This window comes from Catharus ustulatus, chromosome 2, assembly GCF_009819885.2.
Source record: "Catharus ustulatus isolate bCatUst1 chromosome 2, bCatUst1.pri.v2, whole genome shotgun sequence".
Classification (NCBI taxonomy): domain Eukaryota; kingdom Metazoa; phylum Chordata; class Aves; order Passeriformes; family Turdidae; genus Catharus; species Catharus ustulatus.
Genome location: NC_046222.1, coordinates 31,101,295 through 31,120,594, shown reverse-complemented (window position 1 = coordinate 31,120,594; position 19,300 = coordinate 31,101,295). Strand labels below are relative to the sequence as shown.

The following is a 19,300-nucleotide window of genomic DNA, read 5'->3' as shown; positions in this document are numbered from 1 at the left end:
ATTTTATGTTTTGAAATGTTTAAGTTCTTGAAGGATTTCAGCTTTTATTAAAAAAAATCTGATCATTATGGCCTTGGCGAGGACTTAAAAAAGACAAAACCCAAAGACATAAAAAACTAAAGAAAGACTTGAAAAAAGTTTATCAGAAAAGTTTCTGGAGCTATGGGCCCTGAATTTTTGAAGTTTTGAGGTTGAATGAATGAACTGCTTTCCCCCTGTATCAACTAGGGCACATGGCATAACTGCATGTATTTTTTTTATATAACTAGTTTTTGACAAATACTACTCCCACATTTCTCTTCTGTTCCTTTTTACATTTTCATTGTGATATTTCTGAGCTAGAGAGTTGTCATATCAGACCTCTCTCCTTACTCATGTTCAGTGCAGGCTTAATGATTCTGTTGCTCCTGGATTCTCAAATGCTGGCTTGTGAACATTCTTTGTAGCCCAGATAATAAAGCTATTAAAATGATAAACAAACAGCTTTGGGATTAAGGCAGGAGAATGATCTGTGTCTTTAGAAGCCGTTTGTCTCCTGCCTGCTTGACTGGAAGTGCCTGTGTGGTCCGAAGTCAATTTCTCAATGAGTGTTTTCAGCAGCTCCACTCAAAGGCTTCAGCCTCTCCTGTAAGCATTTATAAGTAGACTATAATTTATTGTAGTTTTCAAGAGCTAGCAGCTGCCTGGTTCAATGAGAAACCAATTTCTGCCCCTGCCCAGTGGCAAATCTAATAGCCTGGGGCTAGTAAATGATGAAGGGGCAGAGAGGCAGAGGAAACTGAAGGAATTTGCCCAATGTCGTTCTGAGGATGAGCAGTAACAACAGGCTAAGCACCTTGGTTCTTGACCTGCAATCTGGTGCTGTCATCCCTGTACTCAGGGTGCCTTCTGCTCCTGCCAGGATATGGTGCTGGGATTTGGAAGACACTGCATTAAACTGTCTGGCTCCAGGAATGGCTTTTTAAAAGCACAGCTGATCCTTGAGAAGAAATGTCAGTGTTAGAAGTGACACCAATTACAGACTGATCCAGTGAAACAGTACCTAAGAAAATCTCAACCCCAGTGCTCAGTGATGACTGGATAATTCATCGCTGCTTTATTTTGCATAGTCTTTCACACAAACTGAATCCCTCTATGTGTGTTTCAGAAAGTTAAATAATGACAGAGCACGGAGAAAGAAATAAAAGAGATAAAGACATGAGAAGACTCCTGAGAAGAACTGGGAAGTGACAGAGTTAATGAACTGAAGAGAGATTGGAGCAGGCTGTTTACCAGGGATTTATAGAAAAGGTTTTCATCTCAACATAAAAAAAACCCCAACATGTGGTTTTCATTTAAGATAAACTTGAATTAAACCCCCTCCTAACTGAGATTTTTTTAAAACTTTTTTTGCTTTAGTATCTCCTTTTTCCTAGCAAGGAGGGTTCCTAACTGCCCGGTGGGATTTTTTTTGCATTGCAGGTTCTGAGTCTGCTCCTCCACGTGGCACCTTGGAGTTTCTAGCTGGCACCATTACCTCCAACGAGTGGAGTTCTCCCACCTCCCCTGAGGGGAGCAACGACTCGGGGGGCAGCGAGGCCTTGGACAAACCCATCGACAATGATGCTGAGGGCGTGTGGAGTCCGGACATCGAGCAGAGCTTCCAGGAAGCGCTAGCCATCTACCCGCCATGCGGCCGGCGCAAGATTATCTTGTCAGATGAAGGCAAGATGTATGGTAAGGACAGAGAGAGGCCTTTACATGGTGCTCCAGGCAGCCTGCCCTGTGCCCCAAGTGATGCTCTGACTAAATTCCCTCCTTTCGGGTGTTCCCAGGCTGGTGCTGTTGGTTGCCTCTAGTTGTATTTAGGAGAATTGGTGTGAAGATTTTGTCATTCACAGAGCAGAAAGAGTTATAGATATCTTTTTCAGGGAGATAGCCATAAGGTAGATTGCAGAGTTGAGCATGCTACTGAACTAATCTTTATATAAATTTAATGGCTTCATGGTGTGACAAAGCCCTTATTTTATGGTATCTCTTGCTGCTGTCTTCACTGCTCTTACTGAAGGTAAGAACAGGTAATGGTCTGCATGTCTGGTGCTGCAGGACAGAAGTTCAGCTCCTTAACCCTCAAATGGCTCTGCTGCTCTGCAAACACCTACACTTTGTTAACCAGTTACTCTTTCCAGATCTTAAAGGCAGAAAGTTGTGTACTTCTTTTCATTGTAGTTTGCCTTCTCATAATCCTGGCACAAGTATCTTGCACCTGTGGGCTCTTCTCATCTAACTAACTAGATACCCAGCCCTGAATACAGAGAGGCTCTGACTTGCAGCTGCAGCAGAAGTCAAATTTATGTGTGGCAGACATGCTTTTGAATTGGGTTTTTGACCTTTCCACAGTTAAAATTTCTTTTGATTTTGTTAACAAAATCTTGCTTAGATTCTCTAGCTGAGAAGCCACCTGGTACTTCTGTGACTAAAATGCAAAGCAAAGGTTGAATATCCAGTATTTGGTTTTAAGTCCCAAGGTGGACACTAGCAAGGATCTTATGGAAGACAGCCCTCTTTCTACCCAGTCAGTGCTTGCTTTTTTTCCCACCCCATACATTGGAATCTGCGGGTCTTCATGGCCCCCATCATGGGATGCTCTGTGCATGCCCCGGAGCTTCCTGCAGAGCACTTCACAAGTCATTCTGCAGGTTTCTGTCCACCCATCAGGCCATTGTTCCCTGAGCAAGGGAATGGATTGCTCTGTGGGAGCGTGGGTGGGGTCTGTTTACATGGCCTTATCTACAGTGGATGGTTTTACTGGGTACACACATCATTGTACCTGGGAAGAGTAGTATAGGTTGGGTAAGACTGATCACCCTGAGGGCTAATCCAGGGCCAGTATTCTTAGGCAGACATCAATTCCTGCTCTGTGCCGGCACAGACGTCTTTGTAGTTCTATGGAACCAACCGGGGAACTGATCCAGCTTAAAACTAACAAGGTCAGAAAGGGGAAAAGAAGTGAACTTTAATTTGGATACTGCCCAGCTGCTTGTTGCTGGTTATTTAGAGAAAGGATGGTGAGGTTTGGAATGAGCAGCCATGACTGAGGTTAAAGTAAGACTGCATCTTTAGGGACTGATACTTGCTTAAAATTTACTCAGACTAAAATATTATTTGAGAATCCACCCCATGGTTATTAAGCACGCACTAGTGACATGCCTGTTGTTGCTCTGTTTGCACTGTTTTTCACGATGGGTGACTTTTAAAATTACTGGTGAAAAATTACAGTTGTGTTTTAAGACTGTATTAATTTACTGAACATTTTGCATGGCCCCTGAAGTATTTCAGCTTTGGAGTGAATGTGTCAGAGCAGAGGGTAAAAGAGAAGAGAAAGAAAATAAATGAGAGCTAAAGTGAAGCACAAAGGGATACAGAAACCAGTGAGACACAGCTGACTTAGCATGGATTGGTGTTAAGTGGAACACACCTAGTTGACTGGACTCGTGAACTGCAGATGGTAAATAACCCTCTTGCAGGGTGAAAAATTTAGGGTAGGCTCAGGGAGAAGAAATGAAGAGCTTTTCTGCAAGCCCTCCCCCACTAGTCCAAATGGGACAGTGTCCCTGCTTGCCTTCAGTGCACCTGTTCCTAGTGTGGATGGTTGGTTCAGTGTGCTCCTGACAGAACCCAGGCACTGATTTATGCCCTCCTTTGCTTGCTCGTCTCCAGGATCCAGGCCAAGGAAGTGGGGCCCTGTCTGGGATCTATAGAAAGATATGACCGGGCAGGGAGAATAAATATAGTCCCTGATTTCATCTTCAGTGCTCACAAGCCAGCTTGTGGAACAGGGCAGGCTCAGTGCAGAGCTGGCCCTGCCTCTGAAGGGATGGTTATTTATCCACTCTGTGACTGACTTGCACAGAGCTCTCTGGACCAAGGGATGAGGTGTTACAGAGAGCTGTATATGCCCCTTTCCTCTGACAAAACTGGGACCATTTTGCTATTTCTGATTGAGGAGTGGCTCGTGTGGTACTGGTGTTATGGGCAAGGTGTTCCAGGTCTCAGAACCTCTTCTATGTGCAATTTATATGCTTCTCATCTTTTGTGAGGCAACCTGTTGTCAGTTCAAAGTTGGCAGTTTTTAGCTCAGTTGTACTGAGGCAATATGAAGAATTTGTACTGTTTTGCTTAAATGCATTTCATATTGTACAGAAACAGTGTTTCATGTTTCCATACCTCTTCAAAGTCCAGCTGTTTGCAGCTCTTTAGACAACACTCAGCTGATTGTTTAGTGAGCACTATTCCATCTTCACACCAAAGTCAATCAAGCTCTTCTCTGTACACTGATAATCTGTGTCTCGATTCCTTTGCTGCCTTTCCTTTCATTATCTTTTTCCTTGTTCCATTTCTGCATGGAGGCAGCATCCTGAATGAGTAAGCTCGTGCCACAGCCTGCTCTGGGTGCAAGCCCTCACTGGCCTTTCCAGCAGGCTTTGCTGACCACCTGCTTAAGGCACAAGCAGCTGTCTTGTGTGATATGGAATGCTGTCCTTTCTCCTAATCATTGTGTTGACAGCATTGAGTCTGGGGCACTTTCTGCTCTGGTGACTTCTCTGGTACCACTAAGGTCTTGCAGAATAATTTTATGAGTGTTGCCTTCTAGAACACCGTGGGTGTACAGTATTACAAATCTGTCATTTATGTTTTCCTTCAATGTTTTTCCTTGGAAGCAATCGTATGTGTAGCATTTTGTTCTAAATAAACTGTCACAGAATTAGGTGTTGTGTATCTCCTGGCATCTTCAGAATTGATGTAGAGAAAGGAGAGGGAAAAAGCTTTAGTACCTTTGTGAGCTTTGCATGGAGATGCTAAATAGACCTGAGAGCAGAGAATTACTGAGAGCAGAGAAATAAGAAATAGTAACTTGCAAAATGATGCTTTTTTGACATTACAAGAGAGACAATAAGATCTTTGAAAAAACTAATTATTACCTTAGCTGTCCAGTGTTCCCTTCCACTGCAAGAACACTTGGCTTGGAGCACCTTTTTTGCAAGAGGGGCTAGAATTGGTGGCAGTTTGTTAGATGGCCGTTCTGAAGGAGTCACTGGTTCAGCAGCTGCTTTTCAAACAGCTCAGCCATTTCTGTGCTGAGCAGGGAGGGGCAGACAGCTGGGGGCAGTCATCCATCTCCCAGGCTGATGCCATCTGTTTGTGAATTGCTTATAGGAAATACTTAAAGATGTCCAAAGCTTAGAGGCTGAGTGATAGAAGGACAGTCAACTATGGAAAAACTTGGAGCAGGCAGTGGACCACCAAGTCTTGCTTTTACAATGTGACTTAAGGTGGGATGAAAGGTCAGTCTGATGCTAAAAGCTACCAGGTCACAGGTGGTACCTCCCACCCCTATTCTGAAATGACTAGGTAAATTTGCAAGATAATACCTTTATCTCAAAGGGATAGGTTATCATTTAATGTTTTCCCCAACCTCAAATAGAACTGCAGAACTGTGGAACTGCAAAGCAAACGCATGAATCTGAAGAAGCATAAAACATACACTGCCTGTCCCAGTTCATAAACACTTCTTCTTGATGGGAGGAAGAATCATGGTTGCTATTTAAAATATGGAAACCTTCAAGATGACAGGCCTCAAATGCTTTCCTCTATATTGTAGTTTAGCATCTTACCTGATGATGTTTCAATCAAAGCTATTGGAATATGCTGAAGATGTGCTCTGTTGACACTGAACAGAATGTTCCAGGTAATTGCAAAATTTGTATTTCCACTGTGATATCCCTCCGAGAGATACTTCTGAAGTTCCTATCCCTTCCATTATTATAGCCTTGTGAATTCTAGAACAGCCCTTTATCCCATGATTTTGGAAAAAAAAAGGAATCTCATATTTTAAACACTAAAAGACAGACAAAACTTGGATTCATGGGCAATTGGTCAGGATGCAGACTTTGCCCTCCCCTCTGATGGTAGGTGTAATGTTTTTGGGAGTTGCTTAATAATGAGGTTTTGTTTCACTCAGTCATCTTTCAACTATGCTTTTGTGTGGCTCTGGTTCTTTGTTGTCGACTAGACAAAGCCAGACTTCTGGAGACATTAGCAGTGGGTTAAACTTCTGCTGGAGTTTGTCAGTCACAATTTTCCTTCTATCTCCTTTGTATGCCAAGTTTATGGTTCTTTGTGTTAAGCTCTTTGTCAATTTAACTGCTGTTTTCTCCATGCAAACATAAAAAGAAATATTTTTGCATGAATTCTAAACATTTCCTGAATATCGAGAAATTTGCCACTTTTGAAATACTGCCCCACCAGGAATCTTCTTGCAGTTAATAGTACTGGCTGTGGCATCTTTCCTTAACATCTTATTACTATACTTCGTACTGAACATAAATATAGTAGTAATTTTATTGTGTACTACATGTTATCAAAATTATTGTGATTCTTTTTGTGGGGGCTTCATTCTGTTGGTTCAAAAAAGGCACATATTTTTCCTGTCCCTTTTGATTTTTAGCAGCTTTGTAGTCCCATATATATGTCAGGCTTAACCAAGTGAGCTGTGTAGTACAACATTTTTCCCATTGTATATGTCCGCAGCCGTAGAGTTTTCATCATGTGTAACTTCCTTCATTGGCACCATTGCATTACCCTTATGGCTCTTCCTTTGACTTTTTAATTTTTAAACATAAATTTTTTAGTAGTTCTCCAAGATAGAGTTGATTTGCAGTGGTATATTGTCAGAAAGGCACTTGGTTTGACTTTTTTTAAAAAATTGATTTCTAATTAAGTAGGTTAGCTTTATGTTTTGTAGGTGTATCCACTCACCCACCTTTTAACTGAGAGACTGTTTCTATTTCATTTTTCAGCTTTTTCCCTTGTTGCATGTTATTATTTTGTTTCTGCTCTTTTTCTGGATAATTTTACAGATTTCCAGTGGTTTTCTGAAAAGTTTAGTTTTGAAAAGCCTTGGAGTTCTTTTACATTTTAAAACCCACTTCCTTTGTTCACAATTGGGTTCAATACTATTAGTTGCTGATTTAATCTTACAAATACCAAATGTTCATTTATACTTAAAAATTTAGGTTGAATTCAAAATCTGGGAACAAAAACCAGATATGGAAAATGAAATTTAATAGGGCCCAGTGACTTGGGTTTCTTCTCTCTTTAAAACAAGTGCATGTAAAGCTATCTTCTGGACAGGCTTCTGCAAACAGAAAGATCTCAAAAACATGGAGTGAGTTCTGAGAAGAGCAAGCATACCAGACTTAACATTGAGCTCTGGGAGTTGAAGGGACTGATTTAGGAGTAAAGATTAAAGTAGCTAAATATACATAGCTTGGCTAAGTGATGACTGAAAGGTGGAGGGTGGGGGGACACATAATAACAGTCTAAAAATATTTGAAGGGTGTTAACATTTAGGAGGGAGAGGGATTTTATGTGGAACATGTGAGCATGACTAGGATTAATGGGGGAGAAAGAGAAAATACAGGATGGATATCAGCAAAGGCTTCAGGACAACATGGTGCTCAGTGCTGAGGGATCTCCTCTGAAGAGCTATAATGGAAGTGCTGTGGTTGGGAACTTTTAAAATTCTATCAGACAAAACTACAAGGACTGTATTTGTAAAACTAGTCCCAAAGAATGGTGTGTGTGCATGTGCGCATGTGTATCTGTGTTTTGAGTGAGAAGAAGATTCCAGATGGGAACTGCTATGGTTTTCACAGGAAACAAGAGAAGAGTGAGCATTAGGTGGCTTTACACTGTAAATGTCTGCATTTTTTTGTAAATTGTTAGTATTGTGATTCATACTACCTGTGGTTTTGTGACATAAGCGTGTTTATTTAACAGGAGCCCTTCCTTAGGTCTGAAACAAAAAGAGCAGACTTCTAGGTAAATTCCAGGAGTGCTTTCTCAGAGTTTGTCTTCTGTCAATTAGCCAAACACTGAGTAGAATAGGATGACAGCATTTCTCAAGAAAGGGTGTGCATAGAAGGAGCTGAAAACGTCAATATGTAGATTATGTGGAGACTTGGCCTAGGAAAAAAGGAAGTTCCTTACTTCTTCAGTGCAAGTAAGAAAAACTTATAACATGAACTTTCTTTTAAATCTCTTACAAAAGCATTCCTTACTCCTTAAGCAAAACCAGTGTGAGACAACATAATCTTTCCATTTCCTAGTGCCCGACGTGAAGGGAAACTGCTTGTTCAGAAAAAGCCAATATTACAGCTAAAAGAACAAGCAGTATTCTCATTCATGTAGGGTCCAGATAATGAGCACAGGAGAGCTAGGGCTGTCTATTGGTTTAAACAGTTGCTCATTAGCTAATCCATAACAAAACCTGTATTGTCTGTGTGTGGTGAAGATCTGGGCAGTGAAACTGGGAAGGCTGTGTGCAGTTTGTGCCCAGACAGATGGTCTTGTAAATCTGTTGGTCACTGGCAGAGCTGAGTGAAACCTCTGGGGCCTGGGTACACCTGCTGCTGAAGGGTGCACAGCCAGCAGCTGTTGCTTATTGCTGTCACCTTGAACTTGTGACCCATCTTCTGGGTACTCTTCACATTCTCAGTCTCACTCCATGCACATAAACAGACAGATTCTTGCTCTGTCTCTGGCTTCTTGAACAGGAAATGACACTGTTTCCATGTAAAATGCCTTTAGAATCACTCTTCTTCCCTCTTGGGCTTAATTTGTACAATAGTTGCAAACGCCTTTCCCAGGGCTTTGTTTGGAGTCTGTGGGCAGGAGTGCAAGGAGCGTGACCAATGCTTGGTGAGGTCACCCAGCAGCAGTGCCCAAGTTGGTGAGTGCAGGTGCTGCAGACACAAGCCCATTTCTGTGAGTGCCAGTGTTGCAGGGAAACACACCACCACGTGTGGCATTCAGTTCAGTGTTGCTTTCAACCCTGACTGGGGATTATGAGCATTCCTGCATATAAACACGGCATCATCAGCTTTGGCTGTAGAATCACAGAAATTTGCACTGGGAAAGACCTTAAAAAATCATCTCATCTGCTCCTGGACCCAGAGGCAAATCCAGCTGTGGTTGAGGTGTTCATTTTTAGTCTGATCCTTTGTGGCTAAAGTTGTGGGAAAGTGATTCGACAAATCTAGATATAGAAACTTTCATATAGAAGGTAGCTGAAGCATCCAGCTATTGTGCAAATTTCCTTCTGGATCCCTGTGCATTTTTAGGTATCTCTAGCTTAAATACTTTTGTCATCCTCCTGTTCCCACCTTTCCCCCGCTGAAATCATGGGTGCCCAGTTATCTATCAGACTTACACTGTAAACTCAGTCAAGGAACAGGTACTTAAAGAATCTACAACAGAATTGTGCCAGTGTTAGAAGAAAGAGAGCAGGATGGGAAGGAACTAGGGAATATCCAAGCTACCGTAAGGAATTTTCATGATCTTGTAGAATTCAGCTATTACCCAGACCAGTCCCTGGGTGTCTATGCAATTATTTAATCTCTGTTTCTGCCAGGTTTTTCTGTTCTTGTTCTCTTTCACCTTATCCAGAATAACTGTTAAAGATGTCATACTCTGTAAAATGTTGGGATGGTGTGGAACTGTTGTGCTGAGACCAAGAGTATACTTCCTTCAGAAATGATGAGATGACCTTACAGTTCACAGCAGAAGAAAAGAGGGAGTTGCCCATTCCTGTTCCTTTCTCCCTTGCTCTGCTTCCAGTTTTGTGCTCCTGTGCTTTAGGCAGACTTAATTTTTAGCAGACTCCTTGTGGATACATGTTAGATTGCTAAACTGACAGCAAACTATGTTGACAAAATTAGCTGGACACATTTCTGCCAGATTAGAGTTGAACTGACCCATGGAACAGTCTGGTGAGAGGTGGGGAGGGAAGAGGAAAGGCAGCCACGTTTGTGTCCAGGCATTTGCTTAAGCTGAATCTATAACTTGAGGGCTTAAAGTGATCACAAGCAATGACTACACTGTAAATCATGAGCCTTCAACTGTAGTTGAGTGGTGGCAGCCATTCCACTTTAAAAAAATCAGTATTCATTTGTTTATATAATCCAAGAACAGTCTCTGGGTTCTTTTGCTCTCCTCAAGGCTGCTGTGTAATTCTCAGTCATTTGTCTGGGCTGGCTGTTGTCCCATGGTGTTGTCTTAGGTGCTCAGTGAAGCAGTCATAGCTCCTTAAGGACTGAGCCAGACCAGAGCAGCTGCCCTGAGAACTGCCTGGTCTGTGCTGGTCATGCAACAAGTGGCTGCACAGATCTCACAGACCCCTTTTAGTTCTGATTTCTGCTGTAGTTGAACCTTTGAGTTCTTGGTCATCTTGTCATCTGGGCACATGGAAAGATTAGCACTTGGGGCAGAAATCTGCCAGAAACTGTGGTGTTGGTGCTGGCAGGGGCAGCTGACCACAAAATCAGTAGAAAGGCTGAAGTTTTTGCTGTCCCTAAGACTGCACCGAGAATAGTTTTCAGATGCCCCACAGTTATTAGAAGATACCAAAATAAGCAGACATTTATTGATCTAAGGAAGAATTTAGCAGATGTCCAAGTCTGTAATGTAGAACCTGGGCTGATGGTAACTGGAAAATTTAACTGTTGCAGTTAAACGCTGGTTTCAGTGCTATCCTCAATAGCCAAGTTTCTCTGAACCCGAAGCCTTGGTGAGTAAAGTGTCTTTGTGCCTCAATGAGGTCGTTCTCAGGTGTCCCAAGAGACTGAAAGCTGTTAGTTTGACATGCCTTTCCATTGTTATTGGCTCCTTCAGGTGTTACCTGATACGCTCTCTGGCATATGAAGAACTCATGTTACTATATGCAGCTACATTGGTGTGATTGTGGGATTTCCCAGCCAAACTGAATCTAAACGTTTTTCAGTAGGATTCTATCAGTCCTTAACCCTGGGAAAGTACCAGGACAAGTCCCAGCTCTACTCCTTTTTGCAGCCCTTAACCTGAATATGGAAGAGTACTTATTGGATGAATTAACTTACATTTCTATGGTCTGAGGCGATAATGTGGGAAAACACAGCTGATGAGAAGATTCCATTTATGCACTGAAAAGCACTAAAGACTAGGTGTGGTGAAGAGCTGCACAGCCTGGACCGCTTCCCATTAGGCTGATGGGAGTGACTTCTGCCTGCATATGTTGTTGTACCTTAGAAAATGCTCATCTTTACAAGGAGTGACTCCACATGCCCTTGGGGCAGTAATTAGAAGGCAGTTTAGCCTTGAGGACATATGATGCGAGCCTTGCCCATTTTCTTACCAGCCTGCTTGTGTGGTGAGGGTTAGTGGAGCATAGTCCCAGGCTAGTTTCTTGGTGGCAAAACTGGTTTAAGAAGTTCTGCACCGATTCTTCCTCTGTTCTTTGCTGTGCCATTGCTGAGGTTAATGTGACCACAAAATGTAACTAGTTCACCATCCAGTAAAAAATAGGTTGATGAGGGGAAACACAAAACAAAACAACAACAAAATCCAAATGGGGCCAGGGAGTTTTATTTTTAATTATTGGTAGTTAGAGTGGTGTATATTAGTCTTTCCTCCCCTGTCCCCCCATCCCTTTTCCCATCAATTTAGTCGGTACAGCTACACACAGGAGTTGATGGAATGTTGCAGGAGGAGGAATGACCAGCTAAGGAGAGGGGAACTTCCTCAGAGTGTTCTAACTGTGCCCATGGTGCATGACTTGTCATTTATCTCAAGTACTTGTTTGGAACCAGTAAGAGGCTTCCCCAAATCTGCAGGGTCTATAATTATTATCCCTGAACCATATACCTTGTGTGAAGCACCTTAAACTGACCACAAAGAAAAAGCATTTTCTAAATAGTGATAGCACTGTTTGTGTTTCTAGCTGAATTTAGGCTGTTCAGTGGCAGAGGATAGGAGTAAACACTTCTCCAGCAAAAGACAAGAGAGGGTTTCAGTGTTTAGACCAGTTAGTAAATGAGACAACTGAGTTTTTTGAACATCAGACAGATGAATCACCTGAATGCCATGTGAGGGGCTTGACTGGTGCATTCTGCCCAGTAAATAAAGCTTTGAATTTATCGTTTCAGAAGAGGGAGGAACTCAGAACTTGTGCAGTCAAATGATGAAAACAGATATTTTGGGGAAGAGCTGACTGTTATGGTGTTTAATCCTTTCAATGTTGTGTTTCAGGTTGTGATATTTTTCAGAAGTACTGGCTTATCCTTCTTTGATTCTTTATCTCAAAATCACCTTACTGTAGGAACTGCATGAGCTCAGAGAATCTTCGTGTGGAAGGTTAATACTGAGAAAATTCAAGCAGGGAATAAATGATCAGAGTGAGGAAATTTTCTTCTCCCAGCTGAATATAAAATTCATTGGTTGTGTATAACTCTGTTATGGAAACTCAACCTGACTATTGAGCACTGAAGTTCTGCTCTGGTGGGGTCAAAGATGTCTTCATATGGGTCAGTGCAATATGATTTTCCATGGTCATAGGAAATGATCACAGTATGATGGTCATAGTGATGTATTGAGTTCCATTATTGTCTCCTGAGTAGAGGAACCAACAAAATCTTCTCACCAAGGCTTTGGTGAGGAAAACATGGTTTTGTGATGAAAAGAAAGTCTTAATAAAGGTAGCATTAAAACTAGATTAGTATAAGTAGAAGTTGGATGTCTATGCATCTTGATAACCATCAAAAAGACAAAAATTTAGCCCTATTTCTGGAACAGCTGATGTCCCAGAAGACATTTAGCATAGTAGGAAGGAGGAAGCAGTGGAATGAGAGATGGGAGGTAAGGCTGTGCAGGGAGCTATGGATGGGGCAGACCTCAGTGGTAGTTAGTCTCATGTGGACATGCAACCAACACACACTGCTTTTGTCTAAAAAGTGTCTTTCTGGTAAGACTTGGTTGGCAGTTCATTTTGCTTTGTATGCACAGAGAAGCACTGAAGTTTGGTGGACAGATGAGGTGTCCTTACCTTCTCTCTTTTGTCTAAATTTATCTGTCTGATGCACGCAGTTCATTATGTTTATGCTGATTGTAACCAGCAGTTAATTAAATAAGTTCAAGGAGATAGTCCTGTCCCAGAGGAGAGACCTTTAAGTGACAAAAAGAGATTGAAATGAGAGTTGAGATGCTTTCTTGACCTCACTTTGATAAACCTTTCAGCTGCGATAGTTACTTCTCTTATAGAACTACTTTAGAGGTAGTTGTAAATTTTTGCTTTGGGTACAGAAAGATACAGAATCTGCCAAGAAACAGACACTTCCATGCCATTTCCCACTGAAAGGATTTTGCAGAAATCACTGAATTCTTTGATCTCACTTTCTTTGACAAAGGTGTGTGAGGAAGTGTAAGTCTTGGAGAGATACTGCTTATGAGAGGCAGAAAAATTAATATACCTTTACTAACAGAAAGTCAGCATGAATCTTTGAGGTAGAACTGGAAAATGCTTTCTGTGGCGATGGGAATTCCCTTCAATTTTCCCTCTTCCTTACAGGCAAAGAACTTCTCTGCAGTTATATTCAGAGGTGCACATGTGTAGAATGGAGAATCCAAAAGCCTCCTTCTTCACTTCTCTTAGCAATCCCTTCCTGCATAACTACTGAATGCAAAATTTTGCAATATACTGTAAGACTGAATGGGAGCCAAACTGCTGCCCTTGGAAATTTATCTGACAAGAATGAGAGGTAAAGAACATAAAAGAGTATCTCTTGGCTGCCTTTTTTTTTTTTTTTTGTGCCGTGCTTTCAAGGGGAAGGCTTCATGAAGGATAAAGGTGCTGTGCCACAGTTGGAATGTTGGCTGGAGCTCTGTGAAACCTGACGCGCAGTTTCGACAGAGGAGTCACAACTGTTGGCAGGTTCTGGTGACCATGGCAGACCTCAGCGGGAGTTATTCTAAGAACACAACATATGATCAGATTACTGAGAGACACTTTACATGGCTCTAAAAAATGAACCATCTGACAGTTTTATGACAGCTCTGACTCGTTCCAGCCAAGTGAGCAGTGCTGGTCTTTTGCTGACCCTGCAGCCAGGGTTGTGAAACAAAGAAGGTGCCTTCCACAGACTGTGAGCCTACAGACTTCCAGCCACATAGTACCTGCTTGCATCTAACTACTGATAAGAAATACAAAAGACATTTAGGACTTGCTTCTCTTGCAGTTTTGATTCATGGTAATTTAATAGTGCCTTGCTGCAGTTTACTGGCTTAGCAATTACATAGTTCTATATTTAGTAATCCCTGTGATGAATGTCCTTGTAGAATAATCTGTTTGTTTGTTGGTGGGGGTTTTTTTTGTTTAGGGTTTTTTTTCCCTTTTTTGAAATTTTTCTTTTTTTGTACTACCAGTATTTTTATTAGCTTAGTATAACCTACCACTTTTCTGTTTCAACGCAACTGTGAGGACACACTTCTGGAATAGGAAGACTGTATGTGAAATATTAGCATGTGAGAAGTGAATTCTCTGACTGGGATTTTTGATAATCCACAATTAAATGCTCTCTGTGTAGTTTGTTTCTAAAAAAATTCTGTACTGGCATCTAATATTTGCAATTTGTGCAACAGTTTCCTCCCTCACTAGTCTTTTTCGGTGAAGTACATGGCCTGAGAGAACTGCAATTCTTATTGCTGCTGTTGTCAAAGACAAACAGTTAAATGCACACTTATGGAAATACCTCCCAGTTTCCCAGGCTTGACTACACTTTATTGTCTCTCCTCCCTGCTTCCTACTCTTGTTTCCCTTCTTTTGTTCTCTCTAACACTCAGTCCCTCTTAATTCCTTTGATGAGGTGCTGGGTGACGAAGGAGTTTGGCGTCACTGTGTAAAGGTCTCTTTCTGCCAGTTCCTGCTTTTTCTTTGATTTTGATTTGTTTCCCTTCTGGTGCTCCTTGTTTCTAGCTGCTTTGCATCTCTGCATAGGTTTTCAATGTGCTGCAGTCTTTTCAGGGTTGTCTCTGTTCTAGTGTGGGTGCTGCAGTTGCCTCAAAGTGTTCTTTTGTCATGGAGCAACTTTTTCCAAGATTACTTTTTCAGCCACATCCCCAGCAATGTCCCCTACCACGTCTCCTTTTCTCAATATTCATCCTTTTACATATCCTGTATTTCTCCTGTGCATTCTCATGTCTCATTTTGTGGTTCCTTTTGTGTCTCCTCATGTGTCTCCTGTCCCTGCTGACTCTCACTCTTTCCAAAATACATTTGAGTGAAGGTAACTTGTGCTCCTTTGACTGGTTGAGGATTTGATGGTTTGATTGTTATTTTCATCCAGTTTGGTGGTGGCTGGAATTGACTGTGACTGGCACAGAGCTGTTCATGGCATCCTCTCATACCCATTACCCCTGCAGGCCCTTACTGCTAAAGCAGAATGGTGTTCTGTCTGACTGTTCAGCTTCCATAATTTCTTTACTTAATTTGACACACTATGCATATAATTTGCTCCATAAAGTTTATTGTATCTGGTTGAGAATCCATTTAAATTAGTTTTGCAAGGTTGCCCCATAATTTAGCCAGTGTCTGGAGCGCTCCCTTGTGTTCAAATTTTCAGTATAGCCTGATATGTGCCCATTAAAAGTTTGCCTGAAATTCTCCACATCCACTTCTTCTCAAGGCTAGTTTTTCCTCTTTTCCTTTAGCTCATTTGCCTTGCCTCTCAAAAGGCCCTCTTGTTGAAACAAAAATTTTACTTCTTCTTTCTTTGTAGATAATAGAGTTTGAGTGCCTTGTTCTGTTCAACACATTTCCCATTTCTGATGTGTGTCAAACAGTCCTTCTGAGATTTCTTGTATGCTGACATCTGTCTGAGAAGAATCACTTCAGTTGTTTCTTACCTTTCAGCTTGGATCCATGTCTAAACAGATGGAAGCTTTGAGAAGCCATAAATATTATTGTTGGCACTAGACGAAGGTGGTGTGGATATGTGTCGCTAGTAATTGGTCTCGGCTTTGTGGAAATGGTTTACATGGGTTGGAAGAGCAGCCAGGTGGAAGGTGGCAGAACAGCATCTGCCCCCACCAAACTCTCACTGTGCTAAAGCAGAAACTGGAAATTGAAGAGGTCAGTGCTTACATGGCAGGGCATTGTGTTTCTGGCACAGACACGGTTCCTAATTTGTGTTACAAGAGCTGGAGCTGATTTCTCAGCTACAGACCTGTTTCTTCTCCCAGGGGAATAAGGGGACCTGCTACAATGACACCATTAGGAAAAGATTATGATCTGTACATGTAAAATGCTTTCCCATCCCTGTGTGTACATTGGTTGTGTTTTGTGAACAACTGCAGTCATGGACATTTGCATTGTACTGTTTCAGAAACAGATGAATTAAGGGCTTTGCCTGTCCTTCCCTAAAGGGTTGAGTGGTCAATTTCAACAGTCTTTCCTTGTAAACACTTTATTTCAGGATTGAGTGAAGTAAGAGTTTAAAATAAATTACAGCTTTTTCATGGAATATTAAATTACTGGAATATTTAGTACTGATAGTTTGATACTGATTCTACTGCTTGCATTTTGATGTCTGTGATGTCCTAATATACAAATTCTTTGACCACAAACTTTCCACAGAAAATACTGGGGTTTTACAATTTCACTATAAATTAACTTCACAAGAAGTTGTGGCTTTGTTTCCCAGTTCATTCCTGCTTCATTCTGCAAACACTTGTAGCCATATCAAGATGTCTCACAGCCTTGCAGCTCCTACTCCCAACTTTTTATTGCAGTACTGTCTTGATACTCCTGTGGTCACCACAAATGTATTATTTTGTAGAGCCTGCTCTTTCTGTTGTGTTTTCTGCTTTGAACCAGCCTAGAGTTTAGATGTGTTAACTGCTGCCTTTCTGTTTCTGCTCTTAATTCCTCCACCTCCAGAAAGACAATGAAATCTGTGTGACTGCTTAGATGTGATACATGGGAGCCAGTGTAATAAAGCTGGATAGTCCGCCTGCAAGAGCATGAAAGCACTTGTAATTCACTGTATTATATCACACTGATAAATTCTGTGTATCTGTTTCCATGTGCTTCCCCATTGTTGTTTATTTTCTTGGACACTTAGTTACACAGAATGACAAGCTCCTTTTGGTTGGAAGGGATCTCTTCAGATTTTCTAGTCTGGCCCTGCTGCTCAAGCAATGTCCAGTAGGTTGTGAGTATCCTCCAGGGATGGAGACTACAGCCTGTGCCAATGTTTAACTACCCTTGGAGTAAAAAAAGGTTGAGTGTTTCCTTTTTTTTAAAAAAAATTGTTTTTGGTCAGAATTTCATATGTGTTAATTTGTGTCAGTTGTCACTAGGCACTATTGAGAGGAGGGTGGCTACCTTTGTCCTTCATTGCCTCAGGTAGTTTATTATTATTGATTAAAAACTGCCCCTGAGTCCTCCAGGCTAAACAGACCCAGTTCTCTCAGCCTCCTAAAAATCAGACTTCTACCATGTCCACTAATAAGCTCCTTTCTAAGAAAGGAGTGTGACAGAATCAACCTGCTGCTGCTTTCTGGAGATACACAATGGAATTACTTACCTTTTTTGCTGGGGTCATTGCTTTCTAAACTTGTATTTGCATTATTTCTCTTTTCCAGGCCGAAATGAGTTGATTGCCCGCTATATTAAGCTGAGAACAGGGAAAACACGGACAAGGAAACAGGTAAGTGTCCAGTTTTCTCTGTAAGGATTAGCTTCTTCGGATCTCTAGAGATTATGTGGGCTAATGAGAACAAATTTCTTGCTGTTCACTTGTTGGTGGTTTCTGACTTCCCTAGAAGGAGGTTGTTGTGCTGAGCTGGTTAATAAGAATGTCAGGAAGAGTCAGCTCAGGCGTGTTACAGGAGATATATAATGCTCATGTCTGCCAATCATATAATGACCCATGAATTTTTCCACTGTTAAATAGTATGATTTTATTTGCTTAGCCTACTGATGAGTGTTTCAGGGAACACAAATGGTTCTCTGCATGAAGATTCCTTGTTCAGCCAAAGCAGACAGGACAGCAATGATGATTTTGAAAATACCTGGTGCACAAGATAAAAAAGGAATCTTTGTAATTTCGGAATGAATATGCAGGCTATGCTGGACAAAGCACTGAGCAGCCTAGACCTGCCTTACATGGCCCATCTTTGGTAGCCCTCTATCCTATTTTATGTCTCTGGAGGTTATGTTCAGAAAAGCAGCTAATTTCTACCCCGAATCCCTCCTACCCCCAACCCTAAATAACTGCCTAAAGTATGTTCACCTCTACAAGAGGCTACCAAGTATTCCTCTGGAATGAACATGGAATTTTTTTTCAATGCAGGTGTCTAGTCACATCCAGGTCCTCGCAAGGCGAAAAGCTAGAGAGATCCAAGCCAAGCTCAAGGTATGATGGATATCCCTTAGCATATCACACAAGCCCCTCCAAGTCAGCTATTCCCTCTTTGAATAGCCTTAAAAAAGCCTGAGATTAGTCACTGAACTGTAGTAAGCTGGAGAGGAAAAGGTTCTTCCCAGGAAATGTTGTGCAAACATTCGTTATTGTTGAAGCTCTGTGACGTCTGGAGCAACTCTATTTAAAGAATAAAGAAACAATAACTTTTTAAATTTCATGTGTCTTATTTCTACCTCCGGTTTATGCTGTCATTCAAATCTGAATGACCCTTAGACTTAGGAGTGTGCAGAGAGTGTTTACCTGAGCAGGAAGGGTTTGTGGTTCCAAATGCTGATCAGTAAGCAGTCGCTGATGTTGTGGTGGCCTTGGGAAAAGGTGGCCTTACAGTTACTAGAACACCAGCTCCACCTCTTCTAGATTAGAGGTAGTGATGTGGGGTTGTCCGCTGAGAGGAAGCAAAAAAGCCAGCTGGCATCCTGTCAGGTAAAATGGTGCCAACTGAATAGACTTTGCTCCTTGATTAATTCAGACCTGATTTGAAGAGGCTGGAGCTAACAAGAAAGAGATAATGGTTGAATACTTGCTTGAGCAAAGCTGTGTTTTCCTTTCCATAGGAAGAGCTCCAAGATCACCCTAATGAACCTCTTGACATTTATTTCCACTCAGATTTGATGTGGGGAAATGGTTTATGTGCTCAGACTGAATTGCCAGAAATGTTAAGAAGGTCAAGTTTGTATGCGACAATTGCAGAAGAAGGTGTCTATCCCGTGTTAGAATGTGAGCTATCCAGAAAGGGCTCGCTGAGCAGGATGTGAGGTCTGAGCCTTGCTATGTTTCACTGAGACAGCCAGAGAAGGAAGGTGAATACTGACCTTTGTTTGGTATGGCCATAAGTAATCTGGAAGGAAGAGAGTTTGCTTCCCTCATCTTCCATGCTTCAGGTGACAGTAACTGTGACAGCCCAGTCTGTCCTGACAGCTGAGGGATGGCTGTTAGCATGTGCTTCCTCTTGGCTGCCTGGGCAG

General features: G+C 41.7%; 1 protein-coding gene across 2 annotated transcripts in view; it reads left to right on the top strand.

The window, feature by feature from the left end:
- The window catches only part of TEAD4 (TEA domain transcription factor 4), a 51,613-nt gene that overhangs the window by 12,333 nt on the left and 19,980 nt on the right, over positions 1-19,300 (top strand). The window contains exons 3-5 of one of the 2 annotated variants that reach the window (XM_033053432.1): positions 1,462-1,716; positions 17,494-17,558; positions 18,204-18,266. In XM_033053432.1, coding sequence (XP_032909323.1) covers positions 1,710-1,716; positions 17,494-17,558; positions 18,204-18,266 — 135 coding nt within the window. In that variant the 5' untranslated portion in view covers positions 1,462-1,709. Of the gene's footprint in view, positions 1-1,461; positions 1,717-15,810; positions 15,980-17,493; positions 17,559-18,203; positions 18,267-19,300 lie in introns of those variants that run through there. The other variant, XM_033053433.2, reaches the window with a different exon arrangement.